Source organism: Gadus morhua, chromosome 23 (genome assembly GCF_902167405.1).
Source record: "Gadus morhua chromosome 23, gadMor3.0, whole genome shotgun sequence".
Taxonomy (NCBI): Eukaryota; Metazoa; Chordata; class Actinopteri; order Gadiformes; family Gadidae; genus Gadus; species Gadus morhua.
In genome coordinates this window covers 13,772,208-13,796,698 of record NC_044070.1, presented here as the reverse complement: position 1 = coordinate 13,796,698, position 24,491 = coordinate 13,772,208, and the positions used below count along the sequence as shown (strand labels likewise).

Sequence of the window (24,491 nt, the reverse complement as noted above, 5' to 3'; positions counted from 1 at the left end):
ATATTCCCGTTATGACTGTTTCATAAAAGTTGTTGAAGAAGAATCTTGCTGGCCAAACAATTTGATTTTGGCGGATGACCATTTATTTGCATGCACCTGTCCTTATAAAACACACACACACACACACACACACACACACACACACACACACACACACACACACACACACACACACACACACACACACACACACACACGCCACCAAAACGAGAGGCACTCAATGGTCAGGGACAGGTCAGGAGAAAAATAGGCTTGTCCGGCTCGTCCTGCCAAGCGATCAATGATTGGTCGGTTTTCCCCGGAGACGACTTCAATCTGACATTCGGGGCGGGTCTTGTCCCTCACCACGTTCGCCCTTCACTGAAGTGCAACAAAGTACTCAGAGGCTCTGGTTTGTGAAGGGAGAAGGACGAGGCCAGGGCGAATGTCAGCGTGCTTTCGCCACGCAACATTGCGGACATCCTTTTTATTTTGAATTACCATAGGTTTCTTACCATACCCGGTAATGTATTTTTTTTGTATGGTTAATTGTAGGCAGTTTAAATTGATGACCTCATTCTGACAGTAGGGTAGTAGGTCACAAGCAAATATTAGAGTTGCTTTCGTGTGTGATGTCACTTTGTCAACGTGGAGTGAACAGCTGATTCCAGCCTCAAACCCATCGACGCATCGATTCAGCCAAGACCAGCAAAAGGGATAAAAGGTAATTTACTGTACTTTTAAAGAAGACATAGAAATAAATAACGTCCTCGATTAATGAACATATTCCAAAACCAATTGTAGACCAAATTCCTTGGTAAAAAAAAAGTTTAACTTTTTTATTAACTGAGGCCAATAATCCAGATTTTCTTTGACTTTTGAAACATGGCCAACTAATGCGGACTAAGCCCTTAATGCCCTTGAAACCCAGAGTTATTTGAAGTGGACACTGCTCTTGAGTTATTTCAATTCTTAGGGGGCCAGGCACAGAGCCATGGAAGCCTACTTCTGAAATGTAAGCCTAGAGAAGGTCTCATTATTAAAACCCAGCTTTTACCTCAAATTTACTTTGGACCTTTCTCCCACATACATCCCTAATACATATAGTAGAGGTGCTGCATTGCTGGCAGCTCAGTCATGGTAATGTGCTGTGCAGTTTTCACTCAACCAATAGATGTGTATACAGATAAGAAAATATATATTGAATGTTTTTCTACTAAATAGGTGGATGGAGACATGCCCCTGTGTTCCACGACGTGCAGGGGCTGCAGATCAGGGGGGGCAGCAGGAAATGATAGACATGGCAGAAACAGGCCATGAAGCAAAGGTACCAGGTCTTATCCATAGTATTTGGTTGGGGGGTGTTGTCAAACCATCTAGCACGGTACACGCACACTTACGTTCCCCACCAGATTTCCTGGTACCAACCCCCCCATGCATCCTTGCCTCCAGGACTGTCAGTGCCAGGGGTCTGCAGGGATCTGTAGGTCCGGGGCCACCCCACTCTGGCAAACCTCCTCCTTGGAACTCTGGGGTCCCCCGAGGGAACAGCCCCTCTTCCCCGAGTGGCAGGTGCCACTGAGGGTGACCTTTGCGCTGCTGGCCGTCACCTTCATCTACACCTTTCTCCGAGAGGTCCTGCAGCCCTACCTGGTGTTGAACAAGAACAACTTCTACAAAGTGAGCCCCATCCTCCAGACCATTTTTACAGGCGTACTCGTCTCCCTAGGGAATATGCCTAGGAAGGGAAACTTTGAATGTGCGGATAGTGGCACGAGAGAGAGAGAGAGTCAGGGTCATCCGAGGGTATTTTAGTTTTCGTTATATGCTTTGGATATATCCTTGGCAAATTCTTCCTCGTAAAACTCTGTTTCTTTTCCTTGTTGTTGTTGTTGTTGTTCATTATCTTGTTCTGGTTGTGTCAGGTGCCAGTGCTTGTGATGAACAAGGCACTGCCATGGACATCCATCACATTGCTGGCTCTCGTATACCTGCCCGGCTTACTGGCGGCCATGTTGCAGCTTCACAGAGGTACAGTCTTTCCCGCGGAGCCATCGCTCACTATTTGAATGCAATCTCTTTTGAAAATAAAATGAGGAACAACACAGAATTTAATGAACAGTACACACTTTCCTGAACTTCATTTGACTTTTCTTTATGTTTTTTTATTCCCTTGGAAACACATTTCATACCAACCATTTGACTCATTTCCTTGTCCACTGCTAGGTCATTCATCCCTCCTCCTGTTTATTCCCCTTGTTTCCAGGCACTAAGTACCGTCGTTTCCCGGCATGGCTGGCGGGCTGGATGTCTGTACGCAAGCAGCTCGGCCTGCTGTCCTTCTACCTGGCCTGTCTTCATGCCCTCTATAGCCTCTGCTACCCCATGAGGAGATCCTACAGGTACAAAGTGCTAAACTGGGCATACCAACAGGTGGGTTGTCAGGCACAGTTGTTGACTCACAAACATTGAGAAAAGCTGTTTTTTTTTGTATGTACTCCCTTTGATTAACGCTTAAATCTTCGCTCCAGCAGCGCTAGGTATATGTACACATGTAAACAGCAACAAAGACAGCTCATACAAGATGACAAAATAAATAGGCCAATGTAAATTCTTTCTTTTGTCCCTTACTTAATTGAGTACAATGGTGAACTGGTAATTGCAGAATCAAAGAAGAGGATAAGAGTGTCTTTGTTTTTAGGCGTTTTCTTTGAGAAAGGTATAAACACAAAATGGGCTGTTTCCCATTGGTTGGTTTATTAAATGTAAGATTTTTAAAGAACAAAGATAATGCGAATTGATTTTGTGTCCATTATGTTAAGTTAATACATTTTCAGACTACAACAATGCAGTCTTCTGTCAGGCAGTGCTGGTCAACTGAACAAAATGGATTCACTAAGAATTTTTCACACGCAACCAGCATTTGTTCAGTAGTGCTTTGTTTGTAATGTATTTATACGAAAGTGGGCAAACCACCAACTGTTTTGTTATTCATTCAGACAATTGAGTGAAGCAGAAAGGGAAAGGATCAAAAAATGACAAGGAATGTAGGATACAGAACAAATAATGAATGCCACTGACACAAATTACAAAAGAAAGGACATTTTTCCCAATTACACATTGGGTAAAAGGAGAGATCTTGACAAGGAACATATAGAAGAGATAATCCCATCTTGGAATGGGTATATTTCCATTTGCATTTGCATTTATGATGTAAAATACCTTCCTACTTGAATTTTAAAAACTGTATGAGGTGTTGCTTAGTTGTTGTTTTAAGAGTTGTGTTACAGCAAGGTTGCCTAACAGCTCATAGAATAGCAAACTTGTTTTCAATGGCATGTAAGGCTGAAAGGCCTGTGTTACTGTAAATGCTACCTCATGCTTCCTCCCTAAATTCCTCCTTTCCTCAATAATATTCAAGTTGAAGTGACTATATTAAACAGGGTTAGGGTTAGGGTTAGAGTTAGGTTGAAGGGACTATATGTAACAGGGTTATGGTTAAATTTAAGGGACTATAAAGAACAGGGTTAGGGTTAAGTTGAAGGGACCATATTGAACAGCTCAAAAACGGTAAACGCTAGAGAAGGCATCCATCCGAGTTTGCTGATCCCAGTGGGAAAGTGGACATGAATAAAAAAACTAACTCTGCGGCGTCTCCCGACTCAGGTGCAGCAGAAAAAGGAAGACGCCTGGGTGTCTGAGGATGTATGGCGGATGGAGATCTACATCTCCCTGGGCATCATGACCCTGGGTCTGCTGGCCGTGATCGCGGTCGCCTCCCTGCCGTCCATCTCCAACAGCCTCTCCTGGAGAGAGTTCACCTGGATACAGGTACACATAGCTTGGGGGCATTCCACACAGGCATCTGTGTTGTTTAAGGCTGGGACAATAACTTGAACCTGAGGCATGGTTGGTCTCAAAGTATTGATGTCACAGTAGCATCATGTTAACAGGTGTGCACTGAAAACTGTAATCTATTGCTGGCAGGTAGTAATCAATGTGGGAAAAGGTGTGGGGGACAGGAGAACAAAAGGAGTAGTCCCGTCTGCGAAGGCACCAGGGATCCGAAACAGAAGTCCTCTGTACAATAACCGTTAATGTTGGCCGCTTTAGATGGAGTAATGAGTTCGGGTGGAAATAAATTGTGGCATAATATTTACTCAGCAATTTATGCTAAACCCCATAATAATAAAATGTCCCAAAACATAAATAGCAAATTGGAGAAATCGTAACTGAAACCTTTCCAGTAAAAACATAAGCAAAGATTACATGAGTGTTGTAAATATATCTTACTTTGCAAATGTGGAGAGTTCAACATGAGACCCTCAAACACGAGTCAGGAGGTCATATTTCAATATATTACAAAAAATCGAGATAAACTAAACGCATCCTGAAGACAGTAGGAGAACATTGTAAAATACGAGTTCACTCACTCACTCTTTACCCCCCCCCCCCCCCCCCCCCCCCAATCCCCAGAGGTCTCTGGGTTACACGGCCTTGCTGCTGGGCACGGCTCACGCCCTGGTGTTCGGTTGGAGCAAGTGGGTGGATCCCGCACAGTATGTGTGGTACACCCCCCCCTCCTTCGTCCTGGCCTGCCTGCTCCCCCTGAGCGTGCTCCTGGTCAAGGCGGCCATGCTGCCTCCCTGCCTCGCCAGGAGGCTGGAGCTCATCCGTAGGGGCTGGGAGCGACCAGACAGGAGGACGTCTTTAAGCCCTAAAGAGGAACCTCTTCTCACTTAACTCTGACTTGCGGTGATTTGTCAATGTATGCAAGGGCATTCACCACGAAAGGTTGGGGCTGCTACCTGAACATATTGTCGTTGACAAACGCTGACCGATACATGAGCAAGTGGCCAAATATTCAGTGGGCAGATTTGTTTAGGAATAAAGGGGCGAAGCCTGGGAGACATTGCAGGAAAAACAAGTTGAGGCGGTTGTGAGATTATGTACACTTTTACCGGAAGCAACAGACGCTGCCAGTTGGTCTACAATGGTTTAGGTCCTGGTGGTTGACTGGTTGATTAGTTAACATGACTCAACTGGCAGAATATCGATTCTGACAATGGAACGCGCAACCGATGATTGTGTGATGCTGCGTACAGTTTATTTCAATGTATGAAGTCTGATGAATCTTCTGAAATAATGGGGCAGAACGGCATTTCAAAACGAGCGGGAATATATTAAATTAAGTTGATTCCGAAAGGGTCTTTATATCTGATGCCGTTAGAACTACGTTTACAAAAATATGTTTGCATTGGACAAGCAACAAAAGAAAATCATGCGAATTGTGTCTGAAGCAGAATATTTGTATGAGTTGAGTCATAAATTGTGACTTTTTGTGGTCATATTTTGCCACTTGTAATTATGACATTGCCATTGTTACATTACCAAATATTATTTATGGTTGACTGATGATACTTGATGGTCCATATCTGTATATAGTTAACTATGTACTATCTAAACCCCATCCCTTAAGTTTCCCTTTGTACTTCCTAAATGCTGCTTCATGGCTGAAGTAGCCTTCAGAAACGAAAGAAAATTGAGTACAACTTTCATAAGGACTGTATAAAACTTAGATATGCAGATATCTATACAGCTTCCAATGCAAGACTGTGACATTTGGCAAATAATCATGAACACAGTCCTGTGTCAATGATATTTTGGTGTGACACGTATAAACATGCCGCTTATTTTCCCATGCTTGGTTTTTTTATTGCTACTATCTATTGTTTACCCATGTGAGATCATGCCCTATAACAAGTTTGACTCCATTTATGGTAATTGTTACAAATTCCAGTTTATTGTATGCAAGGACAGAAAATCACACCCTGTAACTGATATTTTCTACAAATTAAAAATGCTGGCCTGGAGCTCTCTCGCTGTCGACAAGAATCTTACTATCCACACTCCCTAAACCACACACTGACACACCCAGCCAGCCAAGCCACACTCGTTAAAATCACATGGTTACACAGCCATTTAGAGTAGACAGAACCCTGAAAAATGCTTGGTGATTGTTTTTCTCCAGGAAACATCTCTTTACCCAAGGGTATCCACTGCTATTTTAAATTAAATCGTCCCTCTTTGCCCTTGCATTATAAGCATTGAATACATTATCAGACAATGTGTATTAGGACTGTCCAACATAATGCTACAGAGCTAAACATTTCATATAGTATTATAATATAATGTTTAATATATTATACTTTTATTATATATACCAATGTCTCTTTTTTCATGATTGCTAATATTCATATAATATGACGATAATTTAAATAAAATGTTTGTTTCAAATAATATTGATTCGTAGTCATTGATCGCAAGGCGAGTTTTCTGAAATTTCCATAAGAACTTGTGTAAAATAATTGACTTGTTTGTATCGCGACAGGTTACGACGTGGAGCGCTAAATATCGCGAGGTTTAATGCTCATGCGACAGGGCTGAATTCCAAAACTCCCATGATCCCTAGATCCCTCTAGGAATCGCTAAAATACTTACTGATAAGATACATTGCTGCATCCTCAGTCCCCAGGCTGATGCAGCGGCCGATTTGACGAGTAGTTTCAACAAGTCGACAATGGCGATAGAAGAAAACATTAGCAGGAGTTTATAGCAGAAGTCGCGATTTACGGACAATTGGAATGCAGCCAGGGAATGCTTTCCCTGGGCTTCAGCGTCATTCCCGCGGCAAGTCAGTGCGTGAATTGACAGGGCAAATCCCATGCATCCAGAGGAGAGGCGGGGAAACCCTCTGTAAATAGAAACCTCTCTACCACCTGCGATGACTAGCCGGCATCTGTGTTAAGCTCTTCCACGATGAGTGCATCATTCAAGGAGATGTAAGGTGGGTGTGTTGAATTAGGCGATAATATGTCAACATTATTACAAAAACGATTGTATTGTGTTCTTTTTTAAATAGCGTTATGAGATTGTGCGATTAATGAATTGGGGTTATTGGCGGCGCTGACCGGTAAATCTGCATTGTGATTAAGTAGGCTGCTCTTTTTGAAAATACAGATTCGGTGTTATTCCCGCGTCCGCCTGGCGTGTCAAGGTTATCCATGACCTATAACGTGCTGGCTGTGCGCTTCTAGCTCTACAGGTGAAGTGTGCCCGAGACAATACGGCTTTCAAATGCATGCGTCTGCCCTTGGACATCGTGCACAGATAGATGTTGAGCATGCAAGGTCATTGTAACAGACAACCGCTTGCTGTTGTTTGACAACATGTTTATTATCCCTGATTTGCGTCCTTTCCATCGAGTCAACACCGCCATTAACGTCTAAATTAACCTTTACATCTAGTAGTCTGCATTTGACTGTTGACACGATGTAGGTTGTCAAATATTGATAAACCATCTTCACAGCAGCCTAGTATTGCCAAAATAGGCAGTAGATGATTATCCAGACTTCTGTGAAGAATATCCTAACGATGAGGCAAACCTCCGATTTCTGGCAATTGCATATTCACTCTCTTCAATCGAATTGAATAATCTGATAAGGCTAGAATAGAAAATATAGCTCGTCTAAAAGGACAAGCAAAATAAACCGAAATGCCTTACAAAACACGCATAAATAAAAAAATATATAAATGATAGATTTTTGTCTAGTTTGATTAAATAGACTTTTAAATAATTGTATGTCAACCATATGTGCAACTGCCATCTCCATAGACACGTAAAAACAACCGTTTACAATTCAAATGGCTTATTCCTGAATTATGAACGCATAGTTTTATTTGCACCAATGATTTTGATATAGTGTTTATCAGTGGTGAACCTTGACTCTTAAACCTTGTCCTCTAGAAGTGAGGCGGTAACTTGGTGGTGTGGCAGAACTCTAACCCTTTTTGATTTCCCTAGAGGTACCGTCCAAGTGTTCACCCCTCAGCTGAGAGAGAGCGATAGAGAGGGGCGCACCATGGATTCTATCTCCATGATGGACGGCGTCAGCCCCGTGTTCGCCACCACCAGCTCCGCCTGCTCCTCCTCCTCCTCCTCCTCTCACCTCCACCGCCAACTCCACCCGCCGTCCTTCCCCTCCTCCTCCAACGGCTTGAAAAGCGGCGCCCGGGACAACCCCGGCTACTCCGCCTCCCCGGCGGAGGACACGGCGCGGCCATCGGTGGCCGTCCTGGGCACGGGCGACTTCTCCAGGTGCCTGACCACCAGGCTGCTGCGGGGGGGCTACCACGTGGTGGTGGGCAGCCGGCAGCCCCAGCGCGCCGCCCACCTCTTCCCCCACGTGGTGGACGTGACGCACCACGAGGACGCGGTGGCCAAGGCCCCCCTCGTCTTCCTCGCCATCCGCCGCGAGCACTACCCCGTGCTCTGGGACCTCAAGCACCTGCTGGAAGGTGAGGGAGGGAGGGAGGGGGGGGGGGGAGGGAGGGAGTGGATGGAGGGGAGGGAGGGAGTGGATGGAGGTGAGGGAGGGAGGGGAGGGGGGGAGGGAGGGAGGGAGTGGATGGAGGTGAGGGAGGGAGGGGAGGGAGGGAGTGGATGGAGGTGAGGGAGGGAGTGGATGGAGGGGAGGGAGGGAGTGGATGGAGGTGAGGGAGGGAGGGAGGGAGGGAGGGAGGGACGGAGTGGATGGAGGTGAGGGAGGGAGGGGAGGGAGGGGGGGAGGGAAGGGAGGGAGGGAGGGAGTGGATGGAGGTGAGGGGTCGGGAGTGGATGGATGGAGGGGGGGGAGGGAGGGAGGGACTCGGAGGGGAGGGACTGGGAGGAAGGGAGGGAGGGAGGGGAGGGGAGGGGCCGAGAGTTGATGGAGGAGAGGGACTGGGAAAGGGAGGGAGGGATTGAGTTGAGGGAGTAGGGATGGAGGTAAGTAAGAAATAAGGGAGGAAGGAAGAAAGGATGATAGAAGGATATAGACACACAACACATCCCATAATAATAATAAAGGAACTGGTTCCTATAGGAGTCGTATGGGCCTATGCAACAGTCACTATACTGCTCACCGAATGCTCAAACGTGCCTTTTGGGAAAGTCATGCACAATGCTCATACATAATAACAATGTTGCACATTATTCTTATTATGTTTATTAATCATTTCTTTCATAACAATCATCACAAATCTCCTAGATTTGATTCACGTCACTGAATGCCGACCCCATCAGACGTTGTAAGCATTCAAATCGGGAGGGTTGGCCCCCCTTATCGCAGCCGCCACAGTATATTGAAGCCATACCCGTACAAACAATATAAATAATTATGTATCTGGAAACAATCCCAGGTCTCACTGCAGTGACGCTCCATCCATGCTCTGCCAGCTAACATGTTGAACGCTTTCCCATGCCGTCCACCAGGGAAGATCTTGGTGGACGTGAGCAACAACCGGCGGGTGAACCAGTACCCCGAGTCCAACGCAGAGTACTTGGCCTCGCTGCTGCCCCAGGCAGTTGTGGTGAAGGGCTTCAACGTCATCTCGGCCTGGGCCATGCAGCAGATCTGCCCCAAGGACGCCAGCAGGCAGGTGCGCCAATAACCAGCTCAGACTCTCACTGGTGATTGTACTGCGGTTAGACTGATGCACTCGCCGCCAATGGCACTTTGTGTGTTGTATTTGTCCAAGGCACGGGCCAAAGAGGGCAGTGTGACTCAAATGGGGGGTTGCTTCGCAGCCTACTCTAGGGATAAGGTCTTGAAGATATGTATATCTGGATACGGTCATCCAGAGCAGCTAGCTGTACTGAAGGTCTACCGAACAGATGAGGATCGTCTGAGCTTGGGCAGAAGTAGTCGACAGAGCTGCCCACGTTTTCCTATTTCTAGAGAGTTTAATTCCTTTTTAATTGATGCACGATTTAAATGATACAGCAGCCCCTGACTCGTGAGCTGCAGATTAACTCACAGGTTTCACTGCCAGATTACTTATCAAAGGTAAAAGCATATTAACCCCTGCACTGTATAATGTTTATAGTGCAGCTAATCTGTCCAGTCAAACATATCAGAACTAGAAAGTGTCTCAGGAATAAAACACGCCTATGCACAAGTCAATGGAACCGTGGAATTTGCCTTTTTATATTGTTTATCCATAGTTTTATACCGTGGGGAAACTATAAAAATAAACCTACAACTGAAGCCAATAGGGTGCAGTTTTAACAATGCACTATCGCCTTCATTTCGGCTCGTGATTCTTGAGGTGAATATCAGGTCATGGGCTCAGAGCCGCCCGGTACACCTGATGCCGCATTACCAGGGCAACGTGTGTGTGTGTGAACCGCCAGGCCTTGTCCTCGTCTTGTTCCCCCTGCCAGGTGTTCATCTGCAGCGACTCCCTGGAGGCCCGGCAGCACGTGATGGAGCTGGCCCGGCGGCTGCACTTCCAGCCCGTGGACATGGGGGCGCTGTCGTCGGCGCGGGACATCGAAAACATCCCCGTGCGGCTCTTCCCGGCCTGGAGGGGCCCCGTGCTGTCCTCGGTGGCCCTCTCCATCTTCTTCTTCGCCTACTCCTTCGCCCGGGACATCGTCCACCCGTACTCCAAGCGTGGCCAGAGCGACTTCTACAAGATTCCCGTGGAGATGGTGAACCGCACGCTGCCCGCCGTGGCCATCACCCTGCTGGCGCTGGTGTACCTGGCGGGCCAGCTGGCCGCCGGCCATCAGCTGTACCACGGCACCAAGTACCGCCGCTTCCCCCACTGGCTGGAGGGCTGGCTGCAGTGCCGCCGGCAGCTGGGCCTGCTGGCCTTCTTCCTGGCCGGCGTGCACGTCCTCTACAGCCTCTGTCTGCCCCTGAGGAGGTCGGAGCGCTACCTGCTGCTCAACATGGCCTACCAGCAGGTCGGGGCCGTGTGCGTTTGTTTGTGCGTCTGTGTGTGTGGGTGTTTTGCTTGGACACTTGGATGCTGCCGTCATCATGCTCAAGCAGAGGCCTTATCTTTTGGGGGAGGACCTGTTGTCAGCAAACTGGCCTCAATCCAATATTTAAATCCTCTTCTGAACCCTCTGTTTATGTGTCACTTCCTCATTAGTCTTGGGGGGGGGGGGGGGGGGGGCTTGTCTTCATTGACATGCAAGAGACCAATCAGAGCCAATAAAGCAGGAATAGTACTTCCAGAAAACAAACAGCAAGAGCTAATGTCCTAGACTCTTTCTCACACCTGTTTTGGTAGAATTAGCTGTCAACTTGTTTATGTTGCATATGTGCTTGCTACTTTACAAGTTGTGGCAGTGTCCACCAATCCTGAAAAATATTTAATTGTATATTTTATCCACAAGGAATGCAAGCATTTCATCTGATTATTTTAAACTATTACAAAAATATTGTAAAAAAAACAGGCATAAACATCTGATGTCTTACCTAAATTACTTTGCTTCATTGAACTCTTTCAGTGGTGTGGTCAAATCTTAGTTCTATACGTCTGCCTTTGAGCCTGTGGTCTGGGTCTGTAGAACCAATAGTATGGACCTGATTTGACCTGTCAGTGTTTGCTAATGCCTCCCTGCCCTCTTCATCTCGCCGTGTGGTCTGCAGGTCCACGCCAATGTGGAGAACTCCTGGAACGAGGAGGAGGTGTGGAGAGTGGAGATGTACCTCTCCTTCGGGATCATGAGCCTGGGGCTCCTCTCCCTGCTGGCCATCACCTCCATCCCATCAGTCAACAGCGCCCTCAACTGGCGGGAGTTCAGCTTCATTCAGGTACAGCACTCAGAGGGAACAAATAAAAAATAATTCAAATAAACAACGATGACACATAGACCCCACATGTCCGAAAGGGAAAGCGTGACGAATGAAACTTCCTCCCCTGCAGTCCACGCTTGGCTACATCGCGCTGCTCATCGCCACCTTCCACGGCCTGCTGTTCGGCTGGAAGCGGGCCTTCGAGGAGGACGCCTACCGCTTCTACCTGCCCCCTAACTTTGTGGTGGCGCTGGCCCTGCCCGTGTGCGTCATCCTGGGGAAGGTGCTGCTGCTGCTCCCCTGCGTGGCCTGCAAGCTCCACCGCATCCGGCGCGGCGGCGAGAACGGCCGGGCCGCCCGCTCGCTCTGGACCCAGCCCCCCTCCGCGGGCCCCTCGGCCCTGCAGGTGTCCCCCGAGAGGGTCACCATCATGTGATCCAAACCGGAGAAACCCGATCTCCAAAGTGCCATGTTTGGACCGTCCACGTTGCTCTTTTGACCTGTTGTCGTGACTCGCCTGTTTGGAAGGGGAATGAAGGGTACGGTTTGTGTCCTTTTTTTTTTATTGCAATAATGAGGATCCCTGAGTCTCCCTTTCCACAACACTGTGCCATAGATAACACCTGTCTTACCAATGCCTTCTTCATTATTTAGCGATGCCTTCATCCAGGGTTATGATGGCAAGGGCCTTCCATTTGATTATTGAGTAATGAATTTGTATTTAGTACTGTATTGATATGAGTACCTTTGCACTATTGAGAATGGACGACGTGTTAAAAAATGATTTATGTTTTATTGCAAAATCTGGCGCACAAGCACATTGGGCTTAAGAATTAACAGAGAAAAACAAAGGAAACTTGGATCCAGCATAGTGCAACAATTTGCCTTTCTTTGTTTGTTTCTGTCCTTTGTGACGATTGTGTCTGTATTTGTCGTCATCAACACTGTGTGATCCCATAGCTGTGACCAAGAATTTGACTCTTTGTTTGTTTAAATGCTGATATAGAGGAGACAATAGAAAACGATATCAATAAGAAAGCCCACCACCTGAATGCCAAAATAAACCCTGGTGGCATGACTTTGTTTTAATGTTTTAAGTGGAATTGTTCAACATTTGGTGTAAAGGTTCTCGCTCTGTTATCTATTTAGATGTGTTCTACTGGAGACCTTTTGCGATGTTGAATGTCAAACATCAAAACCTGATGTAAACAAAAAGTGTTAGTTTGGTTTCCCTTGAACAAATGTACTAAGTGTACCAATTGTCTTTCAAAGAAACAATCTGTTAAGATAAATCAATTGTAATGGATATTTGGATAACACACCTGTTGAGAAAGAGACATTCTTTGTTAAATCTAATTTATTTGATAAGCATAATAGGGATTTAGTAGTCCTCACTTAAGATATAATAACAGGGCTGTTTCTATTTGTATGAATAGTTTTATTTTATTATTTGGTTTACACAAAAAAATATCTGAATATTTCCAATCTTGCAGGATTTTTCTTTGAGAACACTGTGTATGCACTTGTCTTTTGCATACCTTTATGTTGTTATTGATATTGTGACCAAAGGCTTTAATTATTTTTGAGAGAAAGGGGCTGAGCGAGAGAAAGGTTGTGTACGTGTTTCTTGTTACTTCAAACTATTTTGTTGATTCAAAGTAATAAATGCCAACTTAAAAGAGTTGTGGAAAACAATCTCCGTTGTTTATTAATTTACAATCAACCCATTATCCTGCTACTTTAACACTTAAATGTCAAATGAGAGTGATGTGCTCTTGACGGCCCCCTTTTCTCTCCTTTCCGGCCTCCAGGAGGAGCTGTTGGCCTTCTTTCGTGGTACCCAGGATCCCACCACGCGTTCTAACCGTGAGGGTCGCAGTAGTCATGCAAAACGCATTGAAAGATCATTCGAAGGTACAGGCTGACTTTTCCTATTGTGCTCACTAGTTCAATGACTAAAGAGTCATTCAGCCACTCCAAAATGGACAATGATAGATTAGGCTTAATGAATCGTTCAATAATGACTAAAAGTCCCAGTGCTGTTATACTCTATATCAACACTCATGGTATGCCTCTTATCCAATCAAATTACTTGGTCGGAACTAATTATATAACACATATAAACGAATTGAAAACAAAACGACAAAGGGTTAGGGTTAGGGTTGTGGTTCTTTAATAGGTCCAATGTTGTGGTAAACTAGCACGTGTGTTAGGACCGTTACGGTTGCTGGGCAACGAGTCAAACAAAGATGGCCTCGGACGATGGCTTATCCCAGACCCAAACAAATGTTTTACCCAGAGCACAACAAGGTAATTAACCTTAAACAAAAATAAAAAGCATCGCATATCTGTTAAAATGTGAGATTTCTTTGTATCACATGTTATCGTCGGGCTGGACATTCTATTAACGATTGAATGCAGTGCACCATCTAACACAATGTCGCCATCTCACCACGAACATTGACGACGTAATTTACGTTTATTGCATGAAAAGTTATCGTTAGTCCTTTCGTCACTATGTACTATTCAAGATATATACGGTAATTAGGCAAAGATTATTTGTGTGTGTGTGTGTGTGTGTGTGTGTGTGTGTGTGTGTGTGTGTGTGTGTGTGTGTGTGTGTGTGTGTGTGTGTGTGTGTGTGTGTGTGTGTGTGTGCGTGCGTGCGTGCGTGCGTGCGTGTGTGTGTGTGCGTATGAGAGAGAGAGAGAGAGAGAGAGTGTGTGTGTATGAGAGAGAGAGAGAGAGAGAGAGAGAGAGAGAGAGAGAGAGAGAGAGAGAGAGAGAGAGAGAGAGAGAGAGTGTGTGAAAACAAAGTTGCCAGTGCAGCATACTATTCAAACACTCAAGGCCTGGTGTCAAACCCTTCACATTAAAAGTTATTTCTAGTCCTGGTGATGCAGACCTTCCCCCGTCTCCACTCCCCTCTATAGATGCTGAGAGTAATGGGGTCTCGCCAGAGCAGCCGGAGAACGAGGAGGATGTGGCCACCAGGCTTCCTGTCGACATGTACTACCAGTACGATGAACTCTACTCCAAACCCTTTGCAACGCCAGACTCAGACATTCCTGAGAATCTACTAAACCTCTCGTATCCTTCCTGACGTTGATACTCAGCCTGTCCGAACAGTACCTTTGAAGTTGACATATTGTACCACCAGGTGTGAGTGGGATTAGCCGTTACAAGCCATTTTGAAAATGGATCACCAGCAGCATACATCTAGGTGGACATGCCAACTTGTGATGTCAGAAGAGGCCGATTTTCAAAACGTCTTGTAACGGCTAATCCCCCCTGGTGGTATAATGTGTCACCTTTAACAATTCAGCCTCTTACATTTTGATGCCCGATCTATAGCTGAGCCTGGATCCTTAAATCATGTGTGAAGTCACTCGTTCGGATATGACTGTGGACGCAGAGCCAACCTACAGCTGCTGGACGAGAGCACCCTGGCCTTCATCGCGGGGAACGTCCTGGTTATGCTGGACATTTCCACTAAGCAGCAGCACTACCTTCGCTCGTGTAGCGGCGGAGGGATCGGCGCCATCATGGTGAGGTGCAGCCTTAAAGGAACTTGCACACCGCCCCAAACAAACATCAACATGAGGCCCGTTGGTTGGCTGTGTCATATCCAATTGGTGTCCAATCGGTACCACCGTCTAAATCTTCTCGAAGGTGTTTGATAGGTCAGAATACAAACATATTTTAAGACTTGTTGGATGTCTGTCATGGAACATCTCAGTTAGCAGACGTTAAATTCATATTTATATGCGTGCTTTGTATTGCACAATATAGAATTAATATAGGCAGGGCTTTTACTTTTCTGAATTGACATTCCTGCATTTAGGGACGTTTGAGTAATGAAGTATATCTGTTCTGTTAAGGTGTGTATTTGTTTATGTGTTCCACCATAGTCCCACCCCAGCAAAGAATACTTTGCTGTGGCGGAGAAGGGCCACCAGCCTTTCATCGTGGTCTACGAATATCCCTCACTACAGCCCTACCGCATCCTGCGAGGTACAGTAGGCCAAGCGAATCACAGCTGCTGCTGTATCAATATTATATGTATTGTTTACTATGCGTATCACCAGACTGGAGTTATGTTCCAATGGATAAGCTAATATTGTTGTGGCCTGATCCCTAATTTCCCATCTTGCATTAATGGGGGTCAATTTACTCTCATGATTTGAGCTGTTTTTTCGATCCTCTTTATATATTCTAAAGGTCTGCATGTAGATAAATACAGACAAATACAGATTGTAGATATTGAATTCGATTTTTTAACACTATTCTATACAATATTTCAATAAATAATTTTCTAAAATGGATTTCTTTGAACAAACTAAAATCTTTATAATTTTTCAAGGGTTAAATATGAAATTACATTTTAAGGGAAAGCATGCTTAAAACATGTCCAGCACTATTTTTCTACGTTCAAACTATATTATTAAGGCGCCGTCAAGACCTGTCATGGCGGGTTATAATGAGCGTCTGTGTGTTTCAGGTGGTACCGCGCTAGCGTACAGTTACGTGGATTTCAGCCCCGACGGCTCCCTGCTGGCCAGTATGGGCAGTGCGCCCGACTACATGCTGACCCTTTGGGACTGGAAACATGAGCAGGTGGTGTTGCGCTGCAAGGCCTTTTCCCAGGAGGTCTACAGAGTGACCTTCTCCCCAGAAAACCCAGCACATATGACCACCTCAGGATCTGGACACATCAAGCAAGTGGCCATGATAGTCTGTGCATATTAGCATATAGTAATAGAGACACACTACATATTTGTATGTTGTTTATTGGAGATACTTGATTGCAAAAATATTTGTTCTGCTGTATGTGATTCTTTGTTCAAATAGATTTTGGAAAATGGCCAGCACGTTTACCGGCCTCAAGCTGCAAGGGCTTCTGGGAATGTTTGGGAAGACATCCCTCACTGACATTGAATGCTATGTGGAACTACCTGATGGAAAGGTGTGTGTGTGAGCAGCCTCCATTTCTTATAGCATACCCCAAAATAAGACCAAAATGTTGTTTAGCATGATCTTTAGCTTTGTTTCATTGTAATGAATTGATGGACAAACAACAAAATATATTTTGTCGAAGGAGTTTAGGGCTTTCCTTTCATCCATTATTTCTCTTTTAAATTTGTACTATGGGGCTTATTAGCAGAGCAGCCATCTTGGGTCCGTTGGTTCGAAACGCTGGCTGGGTGGGGGGAGGGTTAGGGACCCTCTCCCAGGTAGCAGGTGGTTTGAGATCCAGGATTGGCAGCTCGGTGAATAGAGCCCATGACGGCCTTATGGATTAAGATACCCGTCCTCATGTTAATGCTCTGTGTCTGGCAGGTGGTGTCGGGCTCAAAGTGGGGCAACATGCTGGTGTGGGACGGGGGTCTGATCAAGGTGGAGGTCTGTCGCAAGAATAAGAAAACCTGCCACGCAGGGACCATCCAGCAGTTTTCCCTGGACAAGGGCGAGCTCATGTCCATAGGAGCGGATGGAGCTATCAGGGTGGGCTGCATTCTTTCGCAGGTCCTTTCACAATAAAAGTGACTATATATGGCCATCATGAAAAATCATGCTTGGTACTTTTACTTTATATTTGGAGCAGTTGGTGTTTGCTCAAATGATAGTCACGTTACAAATGAAAAGTGCTTGTGTGTATGGGAAGTTATTGAAACCCATTCCATACAAATGGTGTTCTTGTCTTGTGGCTGTAGACGTGGGACTTTGAGATCCTCAACACCGCCAACGCAAGCAACGACAGCGGCCTGTTTGAGATGGAGCCCATGAACGAGCTCCGGATGGGGGGCAACGCCAGCCTCTGCTCCCTGGTCAAGAGCTCTGTGCCAGAATCTTCCATCTGGTTTGCACAGGTCAGAGGGCAAAGGTCACCCGACACTCTATCAATGGCTAACTGCGCATGCAAAAAAGTTCCTTTTGTCTCAAAACTGTCAATGCGAATGTTATCTCTCGAATTATTTTCACATTCTAGGACTCTAATGGGGGAGTTTGGAGACTGGATCTCTCCTTCTCCAATATTGTGAGTGAGCTGCCAATTTATCATATTTTCCTCTCTGTAATCACAGGTGGAAATTAGTCATCTGGTGATGATGATGATGATGATGATGATGATGATGATGATGAAACCATAACACTCAGTTTAATTGCAGCAGAGCTGACGCCATCATGACCATTGTGGCGAAAAGGTCATCCATGGTACCCCTGTGTAGTAGTACAATATCTCTCTTCCATGTGTGTTTTGTGTCTGAAGTCTGAGGAGCCCACGTGTCTGTTTACCTGTCATGCTGGGGTCATCCAGGGAATGGATGTCTCCAGGGCAAGTCACCTGATGGCCACTACCGCTCTGGACTGTGAGTGGAGTAGCTCTAAGACACACACACACACACACACACACACACACACACACACACACACACACACACACACACACACACACACACACACACAATAATCAAGAATGACGTACATATGCTATCATGTCTTCCGCAGGCTCCGTCAAGGTTTTTGACTTTTTGTCCAAAACTGAACTGACCTGCAGCCAATTCAAACAAGGCGGGACTGCACTCATCTGGGCTCCATCTTTGGTATGCTTGTGTCTGTGTGTGTGTGTGTGTGTCTGTGTAAACGTGTGTGTGTGTGTGTGTGTGTGTGTGTGTGTGTGTGTGTGTGTGTGTGTGTGTGTGTGTGTGTGTGTGTGTGTGTGTGTGTGTGTGTGTGTGTGTGTGTGTGCAACAAATGCACCTACTGCCTCACACACAACACTTTGTACGGCGGTCATTCTTCCATCATAGTATGTAGTAAGAAACACAGAAGACGACCCTACACAGTGTGTGTGTGTTAACCACAAGCCCTTTACGTGTGCATGTGTGCGTGTGCTTGCATGCTGGTGTGTCTTCACTGTGAGCAGGTGAACGAGAAAGGCGGCTTGCTGGTGACGGGCTTCCAGGATGGGGTTGTGCGGCTGCTGGAGCTGTTAGACCCCCAGGGGGTGCACGCACTGGCGGGCAGCGGGGACGCCGAGCTACGCCTCAAACAGGCCCTGAAGCCCCACAATGCACCTGTGACCGCCATCGCGTACGAGCGCAACGGGGAGGTGCTGGCCACAGGGGTGAGGCCATTAGGGTGGATAGAAACCGTTCTGTTCAGTTTATTTAATCAGGTCCTCATTTCATTTTAACACTGTAAACAGAAATATCTGCAATGCAAACGATGCATCAATCTTTCTTAACATCTATGGGTGACCACAGACACCCATAGACCACAGGCACCAAAATTCGGCTGCTACGTCCATGTCAGTGTCGACAGCTGATGGAGCTTTATTGGCGTATAAAGACTGTCTTTCCTTGGACCTGTCTGTGTTTGTCGGCAGAGCGCCGAAGGCACTGTGTTCTTCTTCGCCGTCGGGGAGGAGTACAAGCCTATTGGTCTCATCAATGTCCCGGGACCGGTCCAGGGACTGGAGTGGTCCCCGTACTCTGACGTACGTCATCTGACGATGTTTCCCCCCCCCCCCCCATAACAACCTTTAAATAACCTCAAAGGTCCAGACTCTTCTGGGTGTGCTTCATGCTAGGTCTATATCATGGGGTGTTTTCTGTGTATTTTCGTCCTCAGTGCAAGAGTACTCTCCTGGTGTTCTGTCGAAGTGGCCATGTGGTGGAGGTGCAGCCTCCAGAGCCAGTGGACCAGAATACCGCTAAGACGTACCGGCTGTCTGGGCTGCCCACCAGAACCTTCCACTTCAGGAGCATCAGGTCTCGCATTAAGGTGCTTTTCTCCGTCACGTCACCTTAAGACGTGCCTCTACACACCATCGTCATCCTCCTTCCGGCTGGCCGCAGATACAGGGCACTGATATAGACGGAAGCTCAGTTTGGGAAGAGCGTTGTGCCCTTTGCACATCAATGCCCTCCACAAACTCAGTCCCCACGTCTCATGTGTTGCGGTTTGTGTTTATGTGCATTGGTGTTCTTTGTGATATGTTCTGTGTCTTTTGTTAACTGGTGGAATAATACAGGCCTGAATCTAATCAAAGTGAAATAGCAATACAACACACAAGGGAAACGACACGACAAGAAACGAGAAAAGAGTATATGTGTGTGTGTGTGTGCGTGTGATCTTCAGAGGGAAGAAGAAGTGGCCCGTCGCCGAGTTATTAAGGAGGCGAGGAGGATCAAGAGCGAGGAGCGGCGGAGGAAGGCGAAGGAGCAGGGCCTAGAGCCCACAGAGGAGGACCTGCAGGAGGAGGAGGACGACGAAGGAGACCTACCTTCTATCTTCATCCCTGAACCCCCTAGTCCTCTGTTCTGTGGCTTCCGCTCTGAGCCCGGCATGTTCTGGTTGTCCATGGTAGGCTGCCGTCACAGGGTCGCCCCGTGAACACTGATGGAGAGTCGGGCTGAAAGAACGGACCCTAATAAACCGAAAACTCATTCTTCCAGGGGGGCTACGACTCAGGCTTCCTGTACCACTGCAGGTTCTCTGAGGAGGACCAAGACCGGGACCCCAAGGGGGAGCCCCAGGACGAGCCCTTCGCATTCCTGGCGGTCCACAATGCAGACGGCGACCCCATCCACACCGTGTCCTTCAGGTACCCAAGCCCAGCTTGCCCGGCTCTTTCACCGCCAGTGTTGTGGCCAGACTTATTGAGAAGGGGGCTTGATCAAGATCACAACACACAGCCTTTGCAGAGTGGTGCAGTGAATGTTTTGCAAGTAAAAATATAAAAAAGAAGTATAGCATTTACATGCTTTAGGATTTAGTAGCCGTTCAAGGTAGTCAGTCACATTTATGGGGGGCGAGTGCCACCCCAGTGTGCTCCGTGGATTGGCCCCTGATCACAATCATCGTAGAAATTTTTTTTATTTGTATGTATTAGTTTGGTTTTTAGGAATACTGGAACAGTTATTGAAAGTCAAATAAAATAACCAACTTATAAACCCTGGGAGATCACAGTATTCACTCTTGTCTCTTACCCCTAATGTTTCATGGATTATATATTATCGTACAGAAGCCATGTTTAATTTGCAATTTATCAAAATTTGAATCCAAACATGCCTCAATCCCAGGCCTACTTCAACTTAGATTTGACAGCGTCTCCAGAACTTTTAAGCAGGAGCAATAGAAGAAGGATATTATGAGGGAAAAAATGAATAGAAAAATCAATGCGGAAAAAAGTCCAGTAGTTGCTCTTCTATACAATCAACTTAACTTTTTGTACCCATTATACATAAATGCACTCTTCAAGCACCGACACACTTCACCTCCTCTCTTCCTCTCTCCCTCCTCTCTCCCGCCCCTCCGGCACCCCCATCCTCTCTACCTCCTCTCTCTCCCTCTCTCTCCCTCCTCTTTCCATCCTCTTTCCCACCTCTCACCCTTCTCTCCCTCCTCCCTCCCACCTCCCTTCTCTCCCGTCTCCCTCCATCCTCTCTCCCTCCCCCCTCCATCCTCTCTCCCTCCCCTCTGCCTCCTCTCTCCCTCCCCTCTGCCTCCTCCTCCCACCACTCACCCTTCTCTCCCGTCTCCCTCCATCCTCTCTCCCTCCCCTCTCCCCCCTCCCTCCCTTCTCTCTCGCCTCTCTGCCCCCCCACCTCCCAGCGAAGACCAGCAGCTGATGCTGTGTGGGATGCACTCGGGGGTCCTTCGGGCGTACCCGCTGGGCCCCGCGGACCAGCGGAGCCTGTCCTCCCTGGGGGCCTACTGGGCCCTCAGTCTCCACGACAACCAGTACGGCCACCTGCGGCACGCCCGCTTCAGCCACGACGGCCGCTTCGTGCTGACGGCGGGCGAGGACGGCAACATCTTCTCCCTCAGCGTGCCCCTCCCCCGGGAGCACAGCCCGCCCGGGAGAGAGAGTCCCAGGGCCAAAGTGCCCTCGCCCAGGGTACTACCCAACCCCCTCCACATACACACACACACACACACACACACACACACACACACACACACACACACACACACACACACACACTCTTCTCTTCCACCTCGCCCGTCAAACAAAATGTGACCTCATGACGCTATGTATATATATATATATGTATATATCATTTATATATTTATATATCTAACTTTCCCCCCGACTTTGTGACAGGAGGGTGTCGAGATGGAGGGACAGGCGGTAGACATTGAGGACGCAGCGGCATACAGGTGAGTCATTAGATAGGCAGACAGTTTCCAGTCATTATCTCCTGCCCTCTTTCTCCCCGTCCTTCTCTCTCTCTCACAAGAACCGATGATGTCACCACAAAATCAAAGTTAGTCTAAATTAGAGTTCTCTGTCGTTTCCACAACTCTCTCTCTCTGTCTCTCTCTCTCTCTCTCTCTCTCTGTCTCTCTCTCCCTCTGATCTCTCTCTCTGTCTCTCTCTCTGTCTCTCTCTCTCTCTCTCTCTCTCTCTCTCTGTCTCTCTCTCTCTCTCTCTCTCTGTCTCTCTCTCTCTCTCTCTCTCTCTCTCTCTGTCTCTCTCTGTCTCTCTCTCTCTCTGTGTCTCTCTCTCTCTCTCTCTGTCTCTCTTTCTCTCTGTCTCTCTCTCTGTCTCTCTCTGTCTCTGTCTCTCTCTCTCTCTCTCTCTCTCTCTCTCTCTCTCTCTCTCTCTCTCTCTCTCTCTCTCTCTCTCTCTCTGTCTCTGTCTCTCTCTCTCTCTCTCTCAGCATTGAGACGGCTAAGCAGCGGCTGGAGTTGGACCGGTTGAAGCAGCAGGCGGAGGCCAGCAAGACGGAGCGGCGTGGGGAGATGACCCAGCTGAGGAAACGCTTCAGGGAGCTGCTGAGGCTGAACGACGGCCTGCCGGAGCGCGTCCGCCTGCACCGCACGGTATACACACACACACACCTACCGACTCGCACCTCGTTGGCTTTGATCCCTGTTTATATAATCATCATTATCATCATCATGTGATGACATCACTGTGATGACATCACTAGCACGTCAGTTCTTGTGGACTGAAAGAGTGATGGAATGATAAAATCAAAACCACTTAACGAACAGATTAAGCAAAAATATAACATCAAATAACATGTAGTGTGTGTGTCTGTGTGTGTGTATTTATGTGTGTGTGTGTGTGTGTGTGTGTGCGTTCAGGAGTTTGAGGAGAGGCAGATGCGCGATGCGATGGCGAGGGAGACGGAGGAGCGGGTGGCGGCCACCAGGAGAGAGCTGGCCTGGGAGCAGGAGCGCAACACCATCGCCCTGGAGAAACTGCAGCAACGGTGACCCACACACAGCACACAACTCTATAGTCACACACACACACACACACAGCACACAACTCTACAGTCACACACACGTACACAGCACACAACTCTATAGTCACACACACACACACACAGCACACAACTCTACAGTCACACACACGTACACAGCACACAACTCTACAGTCACACACACGTACACAGCACACAACTCTACAGTCACACACACGTGCAAAACACACAACTCTATTATCACACACATACACAACACAAACCTCTATAATCACGCACACATACACAACACACAACTCTATTATCGCACACATACACGACACACAACTCTATACCCCACACACATTTTATAGGACAGCAATCCTAAAATTCCTAATTTATGAAGTGAATGAATGCACACTTTACAAGACGGGTGCGTTATTCAACCATTAATGAACATAAGTTCACACAGTAATAAACATTGAATTAACAGTTATCTCATGGTCTAGTAATGATTTAGTAATGGTGCTCTTGTTAACTTATGGTGTTCCTGTTACCTTCCTCCCTTCTCTGCACCGCCACCCCGGTAGGTTCCGGGACGCGGTGTCGTGGGACACCATAACGGTGTCAGCCGTGGACAGCGAGGACCGTGTCAGCACATACCGCCTGCCGGCCCAGGTTGAGGTCAGAGGGCACGGGGCCTCTGGCGCCGGGGGGGCCAGGGACGGCCCGGGACAGCCCGGCACGCAGGGCCGCCGGGGGTCCAGGATGGAGCCCGGGAAAGACGGCGGCAGGAAAGACGGTGATATATATCTAGATCTTTTATCTAGGGCTGCTCGATTAGGGAAAAAATCATAATCACCATTATTCTGGTCAATATTAGATCACGATTATTCAAACGATTATTTTTGAGTTTGAAAACGTGGTGCATTTACTAAGCATTTCTCTCCGAAGAAACATTTTGTAACTGAGACCTTTGAAATGTCCGCTTAAGAAAATAGCAAATGTTCAAATAGAAAATGTCCAAATAGCAAATAAGGTACAAATAGGTATCCTGCTGTTCTAAGAAAAATGTAGACATCTATTTTAACTCATACTATTATATGCTAGACTCATCATTTATGACGTCTAACATGCTTATGTAAGTAAAATAATCGTAACCTCTGGAAAAAATATCAGTGCATCGAATAATGCAGAGTGGGTTTGTGTCCTGACAGCGGCCGGGGAGAGACAGCACGCCTCCCACCTCTCAACGGGGATGCCTGGGGGCCCCAAGGGGGCCGGCATGCAGGCAGAGAGGCTCCAGCGTGCGGCCGAGAAGGCTGAGCGAGCCCAGGCGCAGATCGACACCTGGAAGAAGAAGTGGGCCGAACTGTGAGCTTTGCATCGTGACCGCCACACCCATATCTGCTGCTCGCGTTAGAAGGGGAAGAAAAAAAAAGTCCTGGGCAAAAGAAGCCAATGACCTTTATTCCTTTTTCTACTCGTGGTAATGTAATTGTCGTCGCTGGCAGTTACTCTCTTATAGAATCAACTAGCTTAGGGGGACGGTTCCCCTTTAAGGTCAATCTTATTAAAGATTCCCATAAAGATCAAATGATACAGTAATGTTGGGACGAAGAAATGAATGAGATTCCCTGAGTTATGTTGTTTGAAACGGTCCCTTTTTTATCATATC

At 47.0% G+C, this 24,491-nt stretch overlaps 3 protein-coding genes across 3 annotated transcripts in view; all 3 read left to right on the top strand.

Moving 5' to 3' along the window:
* The first annotated feature begins 364 nt into the window (after positions 1 to 364).
* LOC115537050 (metalloreductase STEAP1) lies at positions 365 to 5,817 on the top strand. Its single transcript, XM_030348656.1, has 7 exons — positions 365 to 703; positions 1,204 to 1,306; positions 1,432 to 1,659; positions 1,905 to 2,010; positions 2,246 to 2,412; positions 3,646 to 3,810; positions 4,456 to 5,817. The coding sequence occupies exons 2-7, from the start codon at positions 1,208 to 1,210 to the stop codon at positions 4,720 to 4,722; spliced, it is 1,032 nt and encodes a 343-aa protein (XP_030204516.1). The 5' UTR covers positions 365 to 703; positions 1,204 to 1,207; the 3' UTR covers positions 4,723 to 5,817.
* Positions 5,818 to 6,426: 609 nt separating this feature from the next.
* LOC115537047 (STEAP family member 2, metalloreductase) lies at positions 6,427 to 13,307 on the top strand. The gene is made up of 6 exons (XM_030348652.1): positions 6,427 to 6,826; positions 7,844 to 8,337; positions 9,293 to 9,459; positions 10,244 to 10,771; positions 11,466 to 11,630; positions 11,743 to 13,307. The coding sequence occupies exons 2-6, from the start codon at positions 7,902 to 7,904 to the stop codon at positions 12,046 to 12,048; spliced, it is 1,602 nt and encodes a 533-aa protein (XP_030204512.1). The 5' UTR covers positions 6,427 to 6,826; positions 7,844 to 7,901; the 3' UTR covers positions 12,049 to 13,307.
* A 544-nt stretch (positions 13,308 to 13,851) lies between these two features.
* The window catches only part of cfap44 (cilia and flagella associated protein 44), a 19,342-nt gene continuing 8,702 nt past the window's right edge, over positions 13,852 to 24,491 (top strand). The window contains exons 1-22 of the mRNA XM_030348650.1: positions 13,852 to 13,922; positions 14,546 to 14,702; positions 14,998 to 15,160; positions 15,524 to 15,626; positions 16,114 to 16,330; positions 16,464 to 16,578; positions 16,953 to 17,117; positions 17,327 to 17,482; positions 17,602 to 17,649; positions 17,881 to 17,980; positions 18,120 to 18,214; positions 18,538 to 18,738; positions 19,000 to 19,110; positions 19,245 to 19,397; positions 19,755 to 19,979; positions 20,072 to 20,220; positions 21,231 to 21,516; positions 21,724 to 21,779; positions 22,283 to 22,445; positions 22,713 to 22,840; positions 23,404 to 23,615; positions 24,031 to 24,187. Of these exons, the coding sequence (XP_030204510.1) occupies positions 13,862 to 13,922; positions 14,546 to 14,702; positions 14,998 to 15,160; positions 15,524 to 15,626; positions 16,114 to 16,330; positions 16,464 to 16,578; positions 16,953 to 17,117; positions 17,327 to 17,482; positions 17,602 to 17,649; positions 17,881 to 17,980; positions 18,120 to 18,214; positions 18,538 to 18,738; positions 19,000 to 19,110; positions 19,245 to 19,397; positions 19,755 to 19,979; positions 20,072 to 20,220; positions 21,231 to 21,516; positions 21,724 to 21,779; positions 22,283 to 22,445; positions 22,713 to 22,840; positions 23,404 to 23,615; positions 24,031 to 24,187 (3,221 nt within the window). The 5' untranslated portion in view covers positions 13,852 to 13,861. The remainder of the gene's footprint in view (positions 13,923 to 14,545; positions 14,703 to 14,997; positions 15,161 to 15,523; positions 15,627 to 16,113; positions 16,331 to 16,463; positions 16,579 to 16,952; positions 17,118 to 17,326; positions 17,483 to 17,601; positions 17,650 to 17,880; positions 17,981 to 18,119; positions 18,215 to 18,537; positions 18,739 to 18,999; positions 19,111 to 19,244; positions 19,398 to 19,754; positions 19,980 to 20,071; positions 20,221 to 21,230; positions 21,517 to 21,723; positions 21,780 to 22,282; positions 22,446 to 22,712; positions 22,841 to 23,403; positions 23,616 to 24,030; positions 24,188 to 24,491) is intronic.

Excerpts from the sequence above, each read along its gene's own strand:
- LOC115537047 (XM_030348652.1), top strand. The coding sequence starts at position 7,902 with ATGGATTCTATCTCCATGATGGACGGCGTCAGCCCCGTGTTCGCCACC. Across the intron at positions 10,772-11,465 it reads TCAACATGGCCTACCAGCAG|GTCCACGCCAATGTGGAGAA; the intron begins GTCGGGGCCGTG and ends TGTGGTCTGCAG. Across the intron at positions 11,631-11,742 it reads GGGAGTTCAGCTTCATTCAG|TCCACGCTTGGCTACATCGC; the intron begins GTACAGCACTCA and ends CCTCCCCTGCAG.
- LOC115537050 (XM_030348656.1), top strand. The coding sequence starts at position 1,208 with ATGGAGACATGCCCCTGTGTTCCACGACGTGCAGGGGCTGCAGATCAG. Across the intron at positions 2,413-3,645 it reads TAAACTGGGCATACCAACAG|GTGCAGCAGAAAAAGGAAGA; the intron begins GTGGGTTGTCAG and ends CTCCCGACTCAG. Across the intron at positions 3,811-4,455 it reads GAGAGTTCACCTGGATACAG|AGGTCTCTGGGTTACACGGC; the intron begins GTACACATAGCT and ends CCCAATCCCCAG.